Genomic DNA, 13,399 nt, shown 5'->3' with positions numbered 1-13,399 from the left:
AAGCGCAACTCCATCATGTCGTACCGGCGACGCACATGCTGAAGAGCGCTCAGGAACATGCTCGCTGGGTGATGCGCGAGATTGCAGCTGTTTAAAGGGTAGCCTTTCCTCGCCCGTGGGTCAAAGGGTGACGCTGATGTCCTCCTCAACATCTCGTCTGCTGCTGCTCGATGCTTTCGGCACGCTCTTGAAGCCTAGGATCGACCCCTGGTTGCAGTACGTGAGTCGCTCGTCGCGCGTCCCGGATGATGCAAAGTGCTCACGGACCGTACAGACTCGATCGATGTTGCCTGAAAGGCAGAGGAGGCGCACCTTTTGGGCATCCATACGCGCTCCGATCGCCTTCAAGATGCTTTCAAGCAGTGTGAGGTGCGATTCGAGGGTCAGATCCTTTTCGGTGCTCATCATCTTTGGCTTGTCGAACAGCTTTCAAGAGGATGGCCATCAGGGCGCCAAACTATGGCTATCCACCAGCGGATCCTACTCGATGGTGGACACAACTGATCAGCGACATGTTCAGTCAGTCAGATCTCTACGAGGACAACAAGCATCATCTTCCAACGCCGAAAGAGCTGGAACAAACACTAGCTCCAAGGATACTGCAGCGTTTCTCTTCAGCAAAGGCATACACACTGTTCGATGACACTGTGCCCTTTTTGCTCGCGCTGCGAAATCTGAAAGAAGAGTTGCCAGAGCGGCATCGACTTGCAATTTGTATAGCTAGCGATAGCGATAGCAGGATCATCAGCGCGCTCAGCGAGCTGCTCGATCAGGCGAGTACGCATGGGCGCGTGCCGGACTTGAGACCGCTGCTAGGCATCCACTCGAGCTCGTCCAAGGGGAGCCCCGCTTGCAGCCTTGCGTCAGCCAGACCAATATTTGGACACGAAATAGGCTACACCAAACCGGACGCGCGCTTCTTTTGGACAGCTCGAAATATGGCTTGGCCCGTTGTCGCAACAACGCAGCAAGAACAACGCACCTCAGATGCAAAGGCGGACTCTGCAAGAGATGGGAAAACGGTATACGTTGGTGACTCGCACGAGCTGGACTACATCGGTGCACGAGAAGCTGGACTAGATGCTCTGTGGATTGGCAGAAGCGCTCTTGCGCCTGATGACTACGCTGCTACTCGCGCGCAACACCGCATCGAAAGCCTCGTGGACGTGGTCAACGTCTTGCGAACATCCTACGAGGAGGAAGGCGTGATCGTGCGAAGCTAGAGAGCATCTTCACCCGAAATTAGCGCACCCGAGACTCAGAACCTACGTCTTGCGTCGCTGAACGCACACCAAGAACTCTGTATCTCTCTCTCTCGATGCTCTTTGCTTTGCCCATCCATTCCTATACATGCATCACGGCAAAGGCGCTTTGCCTAGAGCACTAATGGTGAAGTGCGCAGTGCCGAGGAACACAAAGCCTCCCCCGCTGATCCACAGCGTTCTGGGCACAACTCCAGCAAAGAGGGCAGCTAGACCCTCTGTCCGTGCCACGTGCAGCAAGGTGGGTATGATACGCGAATTGACTCCGGAAGCCTTGAGAGCTGGAGCGGAGGATTTGGCGGGCTCGGTCGCCTGTGTTATCGATCGCTAGTCGAGCACGAGCGGGAATGTGGATGAACGGATCAGCGCTCTGATTTGCCCATGCGTGATCAAGATGCAAGCCTCTCACGCACCCTTTCGAGCATGATCCGAGTCTTGACCACGTCTAGCGGCGTGGTGCTAGCAGCTGCGATTCCTCCCGCTGCAGATCCAGCAAGGCCAGCTTGCCAAGTAGGAAGATCTGCAGCCGAAGCTGGGGAGGCAGTAGTGGCGTAGCTTTCAGATACAGAGCTATCCCGCTGGCCTGAGCGCAACGCATTTGACCGGGCTATCCGTCGCTTCAACGCTTCGTACAAGGGAAATTGAATGCACGTGAAGGGAATCTAGTCGGAAATCAGAGAAGCGCGTATGAGCGGGACGCTGGGCCATTGCGTATCTCTACGAGCAGTGCGAGAGAGATGCTCGAACTCACTTCTCGCCCTACGGTGCCGGCAAAGCCTCTATACAGACCGCGCAAGCCGCTCTCTGCAATCACCGCTCGCAGAGCATTGGCGCTCGATGCAGAAGCTCCATACGAGGACGTCTGTTGTCGAGACTTGATCACTTCTGTAGGAACGCGTATCAAGCATGCTGCCTGGTTCGACCACGCGAGCCGCGAGTCAGGGAATCGAGATCAATGTGGACCAAAGGCGCATGTATGCACTCACCACCTCTCCCAAACTTCCGGCCAGCATGTGCGAGGAAGCACCATCTCCGAACAGTGGGGCCAGCGCCGGCTTGAGCGATTCGTAGGTGACAAAGAAGAGCGCAGCTGGAAGGCGAACCGATCGCAGCGGCATTTGCAAGCGCGTGGATCTGGCTCAGCACCTCTCCTCATGAACCAACTCCATCTCGGCTTTCTTGAAGCTGCTCTGATACAGAGATCGCCCTCGTCCGGCTCTCCTCTTATAACAGCACCGCAGAGCAGCGGCGCGCGCGTGACACTCACCTCCCGGGGCGCTTCCCACAGCTACGCTGCCGATTCCTCTGTACACGCCCTTGAATCCTCCAGCTTGCAGGAAGCCACCTTTCGCTTGCAAGCGCGTTTTGATGGTGTCGATGGGGTAGAAGAGCAGGTCGACAGACAGACCCGCTAATGCCCCACCCTTGCCGCATACACAGATAGGAACGAGTGATCATTTGCAATTTGAGGAGTGAGAAGTGAGCTATGCTGCGAGACTGCTGCGCTCGTGTGCGCCCTTCACCTTCACTCACAGTCAAGGAAGCGACAAAAGGAGGAGCTTGAGTTGGTGTGCCCTTGACGAAGGAAGCGATCTTGGCCTCAGAGCGGGCTGTGAGAGGCGCACTGGGCCCAGCTTCAGCCATGCCTGCTGCCGCGTACTAGCTTAGAAGCTCAGCAAATTCGATGTGCTAACAACGCTCTTGATTGCTACCTCGTAGGCCGTGGCTCGGCGTGGAGGAAAGCGCGAGGAGGGGCCAGAACGAGATGGACCTCGACAAATGGCGGCGCGAAGTAGAGATGTGGGAATCCCGTCGTCTACATAGACTTTAGTGCATCCAAATGTCGCGACAAAAGGTGGATGTAGGACGCCAGACAGCAAAAGGAGCGCATCAGATTGCCAGCATCACCACCACCACCACCTTCCCACATGAATCAGAATCGCGAAGATCAAGAATCAAGAAATCAAGGCCGACAAATCCGAAGAGCCGTTTTGACGTCTGTGCGCGGCTCGTTGCGCGATCACGTGTCGTGTGTTGGCCGTCAGCGGTATCCTAGCCCGACGAGCGCCATGCATGCGAGGCGAGGCGCGAGCTAGCGCGATGCGTCTTGGCTGCGAGGTCACGCAGGACAAGCCACTCACTCACGACTCTGACTTTCGAGGTTGCTTGAGTCTTGAGTGCCCAATCTTTGGTCTCATCATCCAGTATTACATTCGTCGTGCTCGGTTACCGCTGGGTCTTGTTCACCAGGCACTCGCCGCCTCTAGGATCCTAGCTGCGTTGTGTGTTCGACCGACACGAAGGACCGGCAAGAGTCGAAGCTGCTTCGATCGCGACAACGTCATGGCGAACACCACGCTGTACACTTTGGGTGAGTGGCTTGCTCAACATCATATGCCGCCTTTGGACCAGTGGGGCATGGCCTGACACGCTGGTTCGTTGTCTCAGCTGTTGCCATATTTGCGCCTTACGCATTGCGTCATGGCCTCACATGGCTTGCCAGGTATCGAAATCGAGGAGCATCTGTACCGAATGTGGCGACGAATGCAGTGGGTAAGACGAAACTCTTGGATCGATCTTCGCCCAGCGACTGGATGATATTGGCCATCACCAGCTTGACCATCCTCATCTCGCTCAACAACCTGTTGCACATCCCGTGGGACCTCGTCGCCTTGGCTAGAGCGGATGCATATGACCCGTCAGTCACTATCAGGGCGAACACGATGGGAAGAAGTTTGAGCGAGCTTAGATGGCCTTATGGAGAGGCGGCCTTGGATGCCATGTACGGCAAGCTGGGACAGTACGAGAGCAGAGTGAGTATGGCAAGGAAGACTCGTCCAGCAAGCAAGCCTACATCTCGCTCACACTCAGCCCGCATATACGCCTGTCCGCAGCGCTTGTACCTGCGCATCGGTGCAGCGCCTTTGATGGAGTGTAGATACTGCACATCAGCAAGAGAGTACACCGGGTACGCCATGATCCAGACTCTCTTCTTCCACATTTCGAGGCTGCTCGTCTTGGGTCTCGTTACCTGCTCCAGCACCACGCTTCAATCTCTTGACGCTGTGCTGCTGCGTCTGGCGGGCAGTGAGTTGGTGCTGAAGGAAGTGGGCAAGGATAGGAGCATGTGGCGGAAAGTCGGCATTTGGACCATTGCTTCTGCGGTCGCTTTCGAAAGCGCCGTTATGAACGACTACGTCGGAGAAATCCAAAAGAATCAGGGCTGGCTCAATCACGTGGGTATCATTTATTTCCTTTCGCCGCACGGACTCCTTCACACCTTACTCGAGGCTGTCGCTGACGGCCAAAATAATGTGCTCTTCTCTGCAGATCCATACCAATCTCTTCATCGCACGCAATCTCCTCGTCATCGCGCTTTTCGGTCTGATCTTTTTGCAGCCATCGGCGCTACATCCCGCACCTATCACTAAAGTGCAGCTCTCCATGCGCTCCATAGCCACCTCTCTAGAGAGCACGCTTCTCCTCACGCAAGCCCAACACATTGGCACCGACGTGTTATGGAGAGATCCAGGGTTGAGGGAGATCGTGGGAGGGAGAGCTGCACATAATCCATTGAGGAGAGATGAGGAGGATATCAGAGAGGCGAAAGCGAGCGAGGCGCTGCCCAGAGCTTTAGTCGAAGGTCACTGGAACACTGCAAAGACTGCTGCACAACGAGCTTGGGCAGAGTCAGAAGTGGCGAATGCGAAGGCTGAGGCGGGGCAGAAGTGAAAGCAGAGGCGGTGCAAGCCTCATTTCCTCCCTTTTCTTGGCAATAGACATACATCAACCGTGTGCCAGGTCGAGTGAGAGCGCAGATGGCAGCTTGTTGGAGTGAGCTCGCCTACCCGACGGATAATGCTCCAAAGCACTGCTTGTAGCTTGACCCTACAAGATGATTTGGGCTCGAATCAGATCAGCAGATCAGCAGCCTATCGGATGCGGAAGCAAGCGCTGTGCCGTTGTCTGCAGAGATATCGCGTCTGCTGCGTGTCGTGACGCTGACACTCACAATTTTGACAGCGACTGCAATTGTGACTGCGACACTCAGGTCATCCATCACAAATCAGCCCGCTCCTTCATCTAGCCCGTCTGAAAGCGTTGCGAGTACGATGCTCTCTCATTGGTGATTGGTGATTGCGGAGGCCGCACCTGCACACACCGCACCACATTCGTGATTGTTTGTTCTCGATCGCCGCAAGGCGCGCGCGCACGACTTGCTCGCTATGCGAAGGTCCTTCTTGTCGTGTGGGCGCGCATGCAACACTTACACAGTGACTACTCTGCTGCTGCTGTCCTGCTGTCCTCCCCCTCCACTTGACACCATTGACGATCAAGCCTGAGTGATTGCAGTCCTCCCTTCGCGACATCATCATCATCCTTCAAAGAAACGCGCGAGCTTGGCCTCAATTTGCCAGAAAAGGTCTCTTGAGCGGAGAAAAGCGTGACTACGAGGATGCCTTCTCCACACCCTGCAGCTAATGGTCATTCCGAGTCGCAATCAGTGGCAGGGCCCTCGGATCTGTCCAGAGCCGCGCGAGCGTCGCACGAGGATGAGCGACCTCGTCCAATCTACACGCAAACATCGCAATATCGGCACTGGAACATGTCCCCTTCCGCCTTGGCAGAGCAGAAAGAGAAAGAATGGCACGCCTCTCGAAAACGCGTACAAGAATCCTGGGAAAGGGAGATGGGCTTAGCGGGGACTTTGCCAGAGGAGGTAAGGTTGAGGGCGCCAGAGGTGTGGCCGGATGCAGCAGAGCTGGATACGATGGTCAGATTCTACCTGGGCAAGTTGAGAGGCTTGGTTGGCGTGTTTGGGCTGCCTGATCTGGTCGAGGAGACGGCCAGCACGTACCTCAAACGCTTCTTTGTCAAGAGGTGCGCACTCGAATGGTCCGTCAAAGACATCATGTGAGTGTTGCTCGCTCTCGCATCACGTCGAACCTCACGCGTTGGCCTTTGCGACGCCTGCTAGACCCACAAATTTGTCTTCTGACACGTCGCTTCACCCTCGCTTTCCATGCGACAGGTTGACCTGCCTCTATCTCTCACTCAAATCCACCTCTCACACCGTGCCGCTCTCTTACTTCGCAACAAAGATTGCGGGAAAGGCTCCAGGAAAAGATGCCGTCAAGGAGATGGAGCAGACGATCCGAGGATTAGAATTCGGCGTGGCGGATGCGATAGGCTGGGAGTTGAGCGTTCACGGGCCCGGAAGAGCCTTGAGAGGGCTCGTGTATGATATGCAGGTGGGTGTTCTGATGAGCAAGCAGATTGCAGCGCGAGTCTCCGATCCGATTTGACTCTTATGCTGCCTTGGTTGGCGTGGGCGAAACTGGCTTCAGAGCCTGCAGCCCAGCCCGCTCTCAACGCTACACGCTTTGCTGCCGAGAGCTCAATCTCTGCTCTGGTCAGCGCGTCTTACGGACCTGGAGCTGCTCTATCCTCCTTCTCAAATAGCTCTTGCTTGCCTCATGGGCTCCGCATCCTCCTCCTCTGCAAATGCGCAGACGGAACAACAGGACGAGGCTGCGAAGCTTGTCAATCGTTGGCTGCAGGACAAGTACGAGCGTGGGGAGAGGGAGCATCAGAGGAGGCAAGAGGAGTATCAGAAGATTCAAGCCAAGGCGAGCTCGAACAAAGAGGGATCAAATTCAGCTCTGGCCGACACAGGGAGCTCTGAAGCATCGGACGCACCCAAAGCACCTTTTGATCAAACGATTGAAGAGTTGCAAAGCTCGCTGCGCAAAATATTGGGCGTCATTGTAGCTCAAGAAGCGTTGAGCAAGGAAATGTCAATGCCTGCAAGTGCAGAGGAAGACGAATCCGCAACTGGTGGCAAGGCGCCTTCTCGAGAGCTCGTGGAGGTCAAGAGGATAGATGCGTTGCTCAAAGCCTCTGCTGATCCCGCAAAGAGGCCAGGTAGTGCCAGGTGAGCCATGCAAAGTTGCTCGATCGCTATTCGCGCGTCAGGGTCATGACCAAATCATTCTTGCCAACGTGATTTCTCTCCATGAACGACAGCCACTTGCAGACCCGACGAGCTCAAGATGCTTCGGATGCCACGAAGCGCTCGCACAAAGCCTCAAAGTCTAGACCCGCTGCTGCTCTCTCCAGCGACCCATTCGACTCGCCGGATGAACGACGGAACGTCAAACGCACCAAACTCGAAGCACCTCCAGTGGGACTCGGAGATCCGTTTGATGGTCAAGCATCGCAGCCGGGTACACAGAGCGCGCGAGCAAAGGGGGCAAGCGAATGGGACAGCGATGATGACGTGCCCACCTCGAAGGATGCGCTCAGAAAGTGAGGCGGAAGAGCTGCAATACACGGGGGGCTACTAGTCAAGGTGCCGTATTTCGGACAAACGCAATCACGATGTGCAATGGTAAACGTCATCGTTCCAGGATAGGCTGCATCGTAAATCAATCACAATGTGCAATAGTAAACGACGTCGTTCCAGAGTAGGCTGCATCAGATAGCAAATCTACATCAAATTGGGCAGGGCACGACCAGGTGCCGTGTCACGTCCACATTAGCGGTACAGGGTCATGGAGGGAAAAGGAGCTGGGTAGGGATACATGCCTAGAGAAAGCAACCGCGTGTGCGTGACTCGGTTGGCCAGAACAAAAGACGGCGACTCGGGAAAATAATTGACATTGACCTGTCCAAGGTCTTTAAAAGCTGGGGCGACAATTAGCAAAATCCTCGATCCTCGAGTCGGGCAGAGTCGGACGTGTCGAAGAGTGTGACACTTGAGACTGTTGTTCGCATTCGATCTGGGTACGGAGAAGCGGATGCCAAAGGTGGCGACGAACGATGAAGCATTTCGGGAATGTTGACGGTAGCGCTGTGCTTTCTCACATCAATTCTGAAGATTTCAAGTGCCGAAAGTCGCGCGGAGGTGGTGCTGCCGAGGCGGCGCCAGCCGGAGCAGATGCAGGCGGGGAGGTGCCTAGAGGGGAGAAATGATGGGATGCGGTTGGTGCCTCCATCCAGTTAGTCCATGTAGCTGCTGAGCGCACCATACCGCTGCTTGGTGTCATGATGATAGAAGGAGGAGCAGATGCAGAGTCGGACGAGCTCGTGGGGGTGAAGGGGATGGGCTGAGCAGATCCTATCTTTATCTGACCCGAACCACGAGATGCGGAGCTGAAGCTGCGCGAGTGTGACCTGATGACGCGATGCAGCGGGATCGGCGCCGTCGACGAGTGTGGGACCGGTGCTCTGGTGCACGTGGAGGCTGTCGTATAAGCCCCATCTCCACACTGGGGAGCAGCAAACTTGAGATCCGCGTCTGGTGCCTTTCTCTTGCGCGACTTCGCCGTGATAGAGAGATCAGGACTAGATTTCAAGACGGATGGGATGTCCAAGTGTCCGGGTAGATGTGTCGATCCTATTGATATACGTGCCATCTCATTTGTCATTGAGAAGCTTCGCATGCGAGGTGCTTTGGCGTGACTGTCAACGCTGCTGTAAGCGCGCATGGCCCCGCTCTGAGCGACGTCACGCGACTCGTCGACGCCGTTCATCGAGTCGTCGGCATCAACGAAGTACGCCAGGCGATCCTTCTCCCTCAGCTCACCAGGAGTACGATCATCGTAGTCTGCTTCTTGCATTGCTATGACTCGTGAACCATCGCTCTCGAAAGGTGTCGGTGATGGCATTGTCAACGGCGGCAGAGCGTGTCTGGAGAAGGTGGCTGATAGTCCGCCAATAGCATACCTGACCGTCTCGCTACTTGACCCATGCGCAGCGTTCAAAGTGGTGCGTGGATGATGCGATGATACAGTATCGACCTCCATCTCAATCCCGTACTGCTGAGATTCTGCTGTTGATTGGCGGTGATGCGCGCGCCCGCTGAAGCGCTCCGCATCCTTAGAGTCGGGTAGGTCACGCCACACGTCTCGATGTCGTATGTCATGAGGAGAAAGTGGCTCACGAGGGAGTATCGGAGGTCGCCTCCTGATTGTCTCCTCCGGCAGCTCTCGCAAGTCGGGCAGGGACACGTTGGAAAGTGGCTCCACGCTCAACGTGGGTCGAGGTCGTCCAGCAGAGTCCAGCACTGGCGCCTGATAGAGAGGGTCGATGGGCGCAGGCGGAGAGCTGGCACGCAAGGAGCCCCGTGTTTGACGATGCATGACATCGCGTTGACCAGTTGCTCGTGCTATCGAACTAGAGCTTGGCGATGGTGAAGGTGCTGGCGCAGGCAAGTGTAGCCCGTGAGGCCAGTAGGAGGGCAGCTCCAGCGAGGCAGACAGCGAAGATCGCCCTGCAGGGCTTTGAGATCGCTCTGACATCTTTGATGAAGAAGGCGAAGGCCAGTGATGGTTGGGTTGCGTGTAAACACGGTGGTGAGAGGGTGAATTCATGTAGGTTCGCTCCCACGACACTCTGATAGGCTGTGCCGTAGAGGGACTTTGCTTCGCGTGAGCAGCGATCGAATCTTTGCTGGACCGGACGCGGCAATGCAGGTCGGACCGATCCGTGCTGAGAATCGTGTTTGGAGCAGAGTAGAAGCTTCGGCTTTGTGACCCATGGTGAGGTGCGCTCATGGGCGCGGGTACCCAAGGGCGGTGGCGAGGTGGTGTGAGGGCGTGCATACCGACGTCTTCAGGCTGCGGCTGCACGCTCTCATGAGGTGCGCCTGCAGTTGGCGAAAAGTGCCTCACTACACGCCGCTTAGCAGAGTGGCTGCAACCTTTGTCGTCCTCGTCTGAAGATCCAAGGCTATCGTCGCTGCTGTCCTGCATCATTGACTGATCTGCGTCGTAGCGTTCTAGCTGGCTTTGATGTGCCATCGAAGAGCCTCTCGAGATCGTGACCATGGTGTCGTAGCTTGCAATACTATCTGCTCTGCTTCTGTTGATTCGACTCCCACGCCGGCTCGGCGATTGCCAGTCGCTCCAAGGCTGAGAGGTGACGCGTGAAGTTGAAGCTCGCGGGATGGACGCTTGAGGTGGGTATCTCTGTGAAGTGGACGTCCGACTGTGGGGGCTTCCGGGGCTCAGTTGAGCAAGATTTACTGGTGGAGAGCTCGTTTCGTAGGCGCACTCCTTTGCGCGACCTCGCCTAGCGCACAGCTCGCAAGGCAGGGTGCCAGAACACCGACGTTTGTGATTTCTGCAAAAGTTGCAAGCTTGCGCTATTCTCACTCGAGTCCCTTTCTTGCGCTTCTTGCTGCTCGAGTCGCTTCCGCCGCTACTCGGAGTCCTGATACCTTTGCCCTTTGTCTGCGTCTCAATCTCTTCTGCTGCTGTTGACCGTTGCATGCGATCGCGCTGTTTGACCATTGACGAGAAGGAGTTTCAGCGAATAGCGGCGACACTTGCTCCTCTCGCGATCACACCTCTTCACCAGAGATGCTGCTGATGGGACAAGGACTCACCTCGGCACTTTTGCGAGGCATGGTGAGAGGCTTCAAACAGGTGACAGAAAGGAGCGAGCACAAGGATGAGAAGATGGAGAAGAAACAGGGTATCGCTGCTTGGAGTGACTAATTTGTCGGCGAGACTCTTGACGTCTCACAGTCTCGCATGAGCCTTGATTTGCTCACTGCTCACTGCTCAGCGATGGCCTTGGTCGGTCATCTCGACTCACCGACTCACAAGAGGCTCAGCCGATGTTTCGCGAGAAACAAAGGGGTATCGGCGGCGGATGGCGTTGTGCTGCTGGTGCTGATGCAACGCAGACTGACAAGGCAAGGCGAACCGCGCTGATGTGTCTGCTGGACGTGAACAGACAGTCGTGGATGCGGGAATGCGGACAAAGCCGCCAAGTGCAGCGGGAATGGTCTACCGAGGCGTGGAATGGAGCTGGGCGCTGCTGTTATTGTTGGTGCTCGGTGTTTGACCTGGTTTCAGGTTACCGCTTCGCCTCTTGATGGTACCGAATAGAAAACAAGTAGTCAGAGTAGGGATTGTAGGAGCTGCAGAGAGGCTGATGATTTGAAAGGGCGTCGATGGTGGGTGAGTGCGTGTATCTGCGAACAGGCACATACACACACACACATACATGTATGTACACACGAGAAACAAAATGGCGAAGCGGGACGGACAAGGCGTCCCGAACAGGTGGGCGCAATCGCGAATCGCGTCGGAGCGCAGCAGACGGCCGGGCGGGACGGTTGCGGTCAATCAGCGTGGAGCGCGGGCGAAAGACCGGTGGTGGCAGCTTGATTGGTTCGGATCGCAATTTGAATGAAAATGTATATCCCTCGCCTCGTCTAAGTGGCGCGCGGGACGATGGAGGATGGTACGAGTGAGTGATGAGAAGGAAGAAGGGTTGGCTGCAAGGGCTTGTCTCATGTGGCTGAAATTTATGTTGCTTGTCTGTGCTTCCATTCGAGCGCGAACATCACAATAAGCAGATACTGCCGGCTATACTCATGATACAGCGATCATGCTGTGTCTCTTCATCTGCCGCTCGTGATGAGCCGCTTCCCTCCGATGCAATCTGAATGTCAGACTAAACTCTGCTGCGATGAGTGTCGCAATGCCCTCGCGTTTATGAGTGTCTCAGCGCCGGCAAACGCGGTCGTCAGGGCACCCCCGAAACGGTAGAGATAGATGGAAGGCGGGCTTTGGCAAGCGAAAGCGTGTGCCTGTTGGCGCTCTTGACGGCGGACACCAGATGCGACGTTGTTGACGCTTTGTGGAGGGTCGCAGCAGAGCTCGTCTTTGTGTTGCCGCCTTGACCATCAGGTGCTGCGCGTCGACGAAGTTGTGGGGCGCTCTCAGCATCGCGACTCGATACGCCCAGCTGAGTGATCTGTCATCAGCAGCAGGAGGCTTCGGGCGCGTGAAGCGTTGTTCCTCGGGAAGGCGGCGGCCCGACGGCAATCGTCTTCCATTCATCTAATTTAATTTGCGTCCAAGAGCGGCATCACACCTAGCTACGCCTGTGCATGTGTGCATGAGGACCGCTGAGAGCGCGTGACGACGATGACATTGGATTGGCAGCATCGTTCCGCTGACCTGAGCAGATCCTATACCTGACGCTGATAAGCCAGCTTGGCCGGGCGAGTGCGTTCGATTCCGTGCCGGCCCCGAGTGTCCTGGTAGGGACGCCGCTACTACGTTCCGAAGGGGGGCAAAGTGGCTCAAAATTGTTGATCTTAGAGGCTTAGGTGGGCCAGTAGCAGTCTTGAGTAGCAGTAGTGAGCCGTCCTTGCTTCTTTCCGTTGTGGTGTTGTTGGCTGAACAGAGAGCCAGAGTGCCATAGACACACCTGATGTGTGTTATGACCTCGAGTCGGAACACGACGCATCCGCCTCCTGCTAGGCTATGCTCCTGCGCTGAGACGCGCCGTGTCTGACCCCGGGTCGGCGCGCTGGGCACGCAGAGATCTTTGCCGCGGCGTAGCTAGAGGTTTGACTAAGGCATCCGAACTGAAAGTAATTTTGATTTGGACAGCTGCTTTGACCCAACCGATGCCGCAATTGGCCCCGTCGGCGTGCGACCTAAGACTGATCACGCCCAGCTCAATCTTTTGTCCCACTTGGCCTTGCCTTCTTTCCCTCTACCAAGGACTTCAACAAGAGCAGGGCACGCAGCCGGACGTGAGATCTTTCTGAGAAACAGCCTGGCAATCCCATCCTTCGTGCGAGCTTGGTCGCCGCCTTGCAAGGTATAGTTGTGGTGCAGACACAACAGCCATTGCACCTCCAACACGATCCGATCCGTCCACCAGGAACTTGCATATCTGGGGCATACGGGTGTGGTGCTGGAATCGATGCATACCGTACCACATCAACGCGCGCGGTATGCAACACGCACACACGTGCGTCTTCGCTCAGCAGAGGTTAATTAATTGGTGGTGGAAGCCTGATTCATGTGCATCGGTTGCAAAGGCTTCAGCAATTGTGGATGCTCAACCCAGCAGACCAAAAAAGCTATATAGGCGTCAGACTCAAGACTCACGACTGTCTAAAAATGAAGCGCTGACATGATTTCGTGGCGTGAGAGGAGATCTTTGCTGATTTGCAGCATGCACACGTCGGTCCGATGCCTTGCCGATGCGTGGGGTTCAAGCGCTCAAAATCTTAGGTGCAAGAGCAAGAGCAAGCGCTGCGGCATGATGTTTGTACGCCATCGTGGTGAGAGCGACGTGGTCAGCTGCTTAGTTGTGCCTGG

At 55.9% G+C, this 13,399-nt stretch overlaps 5 protein-coding genes across 5 annotated transcripts; 3 read left to right on the top strand and 2 right to left on the bottom strand.

Moving 5' to 3' along the window:
* The first annotated feature begins 426 nt into the window (after positions 1 to 426).
* On the top strand, positions 427 to 1,556 carry IE81DRAFT_321708 (hypothetical protein). The gene has a single exon (XM_025513427.1). The coding sequence runs from the start codon at positions 438 to 440 to the stop codon at positions 1,221 to 1,223; it is 786 nt and encodes a 261-aa protein (XP_025371210.1). The 5' UTR covers positions 427 to 437; the 3' UTR covers positions 1,224 to 1,556.
* IE81DRAFT_321706 (mitochondrial carrier) lies at positions 1,296 to 3,122 on the bottom strand. Its single transcript, XM_025513426.1, has 6 exons — positions 2,796 to 3,122; positions 2,530 to 2,686; positions 2,249 to 2,352; positions 2,014 to 2,175; positions 1,676 to 1,924; positions 1,296 to 1,589 (listed from the first exon to the last, which is right to left on the bottom strand). The coding sequence occupies exons 1-6, from the start codon at positions 2,904 to 2,906 to the stop codon at positions 1,356 to 1,358; spliced, it is 1,017 nt and encodes a 338-aa protein (XP_025371209.1). The 5' UTR covers positions 2,907 to 3,122; the 3' UTR covers positions 1,296 to 1,355.
* Positions 3,123 to 3,605: 483 nt separating this feature from the next.
* Positions 3,606 to 4,994, top strand: IE81DRAFT_345991 (hypothetical protein; the record flags this gene model as incomplete). The annotated part of the gene is made up of 4 exons (XM_025515982.1): positions 3,606 to 3,633; positions 3,711 to 4,075; positions 4,157 to 4,498; positions 4,593 to 4,994. The coding sequence occupies 4 exons, from the start codon at positions 3,606 to 3,608 to the stop codon at positions 4,992 to 4,994; spliced, it is 1,137 nt and encodes a 378-aa protein (XP_025371208.1).
* Positions 4,995 to 5,549: 555 nt separating this feature from the next.
* On the top strand, positions 5,550 to 7,623 carry IE81DRAFT_45057 (hypothetical protein). The gene is made up of 3 exons (XM_025517356.1): positions 5,550 to 6,176; positions 6,295 to 6,514; positions 6,611 to 7,623. Exons 1-3 carry the CDS (start codon positions 5,719 to 5,721, stop codon positions 7,199 to 7,201), a joined length of 1,269 nt encoding a protein of 422 aa, XP_025371207.1. The 5' UTR covers positions 5,550 to 5,718; the 3' UTR covers positions 7,202 to 7,623.
* A 502-nt stretch (positions 7,624 to 8,125) lies between these two features.
* On the bottom strand, positions 8,126 to 11,133 carry IE81DRAFT_365245 (hypothetical protein; the record flags this gene model as incomplete). Its single annotated transcript, XM_025516920.1, has 3 exons — positions 10,874 to 11,133; positions 10,654 to 10,780; positions 8,126 to 10,546 (listed from the first exon to the last, which is right to left on the bottom strand). The coding sequence occupies exons 2-3, from the start codon at positions 10,672 to 10,674 to the stop codon at positions 8,126 to 8,128; spliced, it is 2,442 nt and encodes an 813-aa protein (XP_025371206.1). The 5' UTR covers positions 10,675 to 10,780; positions 10,874 to 11,133.
* Between the last annotated feature and the right edge of the window lie 2,266 nt (positions 11,134 to 13,399).

Source organism: Ceraceosorus guamensis, assembly GCF_003144195.1.
Source record: "Ceraceosorus guamensis strain MCA 4658 unplaced genomic scaffold IE81scaffold_14, whole genome shotgun sequence".
Taxonomy (NCBI): Eukaryota; Fungi; Basidiomycota; class Exobasidiomycetes; order Ceraceosorales; family Ceraceosoraceae; genus Ceraceosorus; species Ceraceosorus guamensis.
The sequence above is the reverse complement of the archived record's forward strand: the minus strand, read 5'-3'. Positions and strand labels throughout refer to the sequence as shown.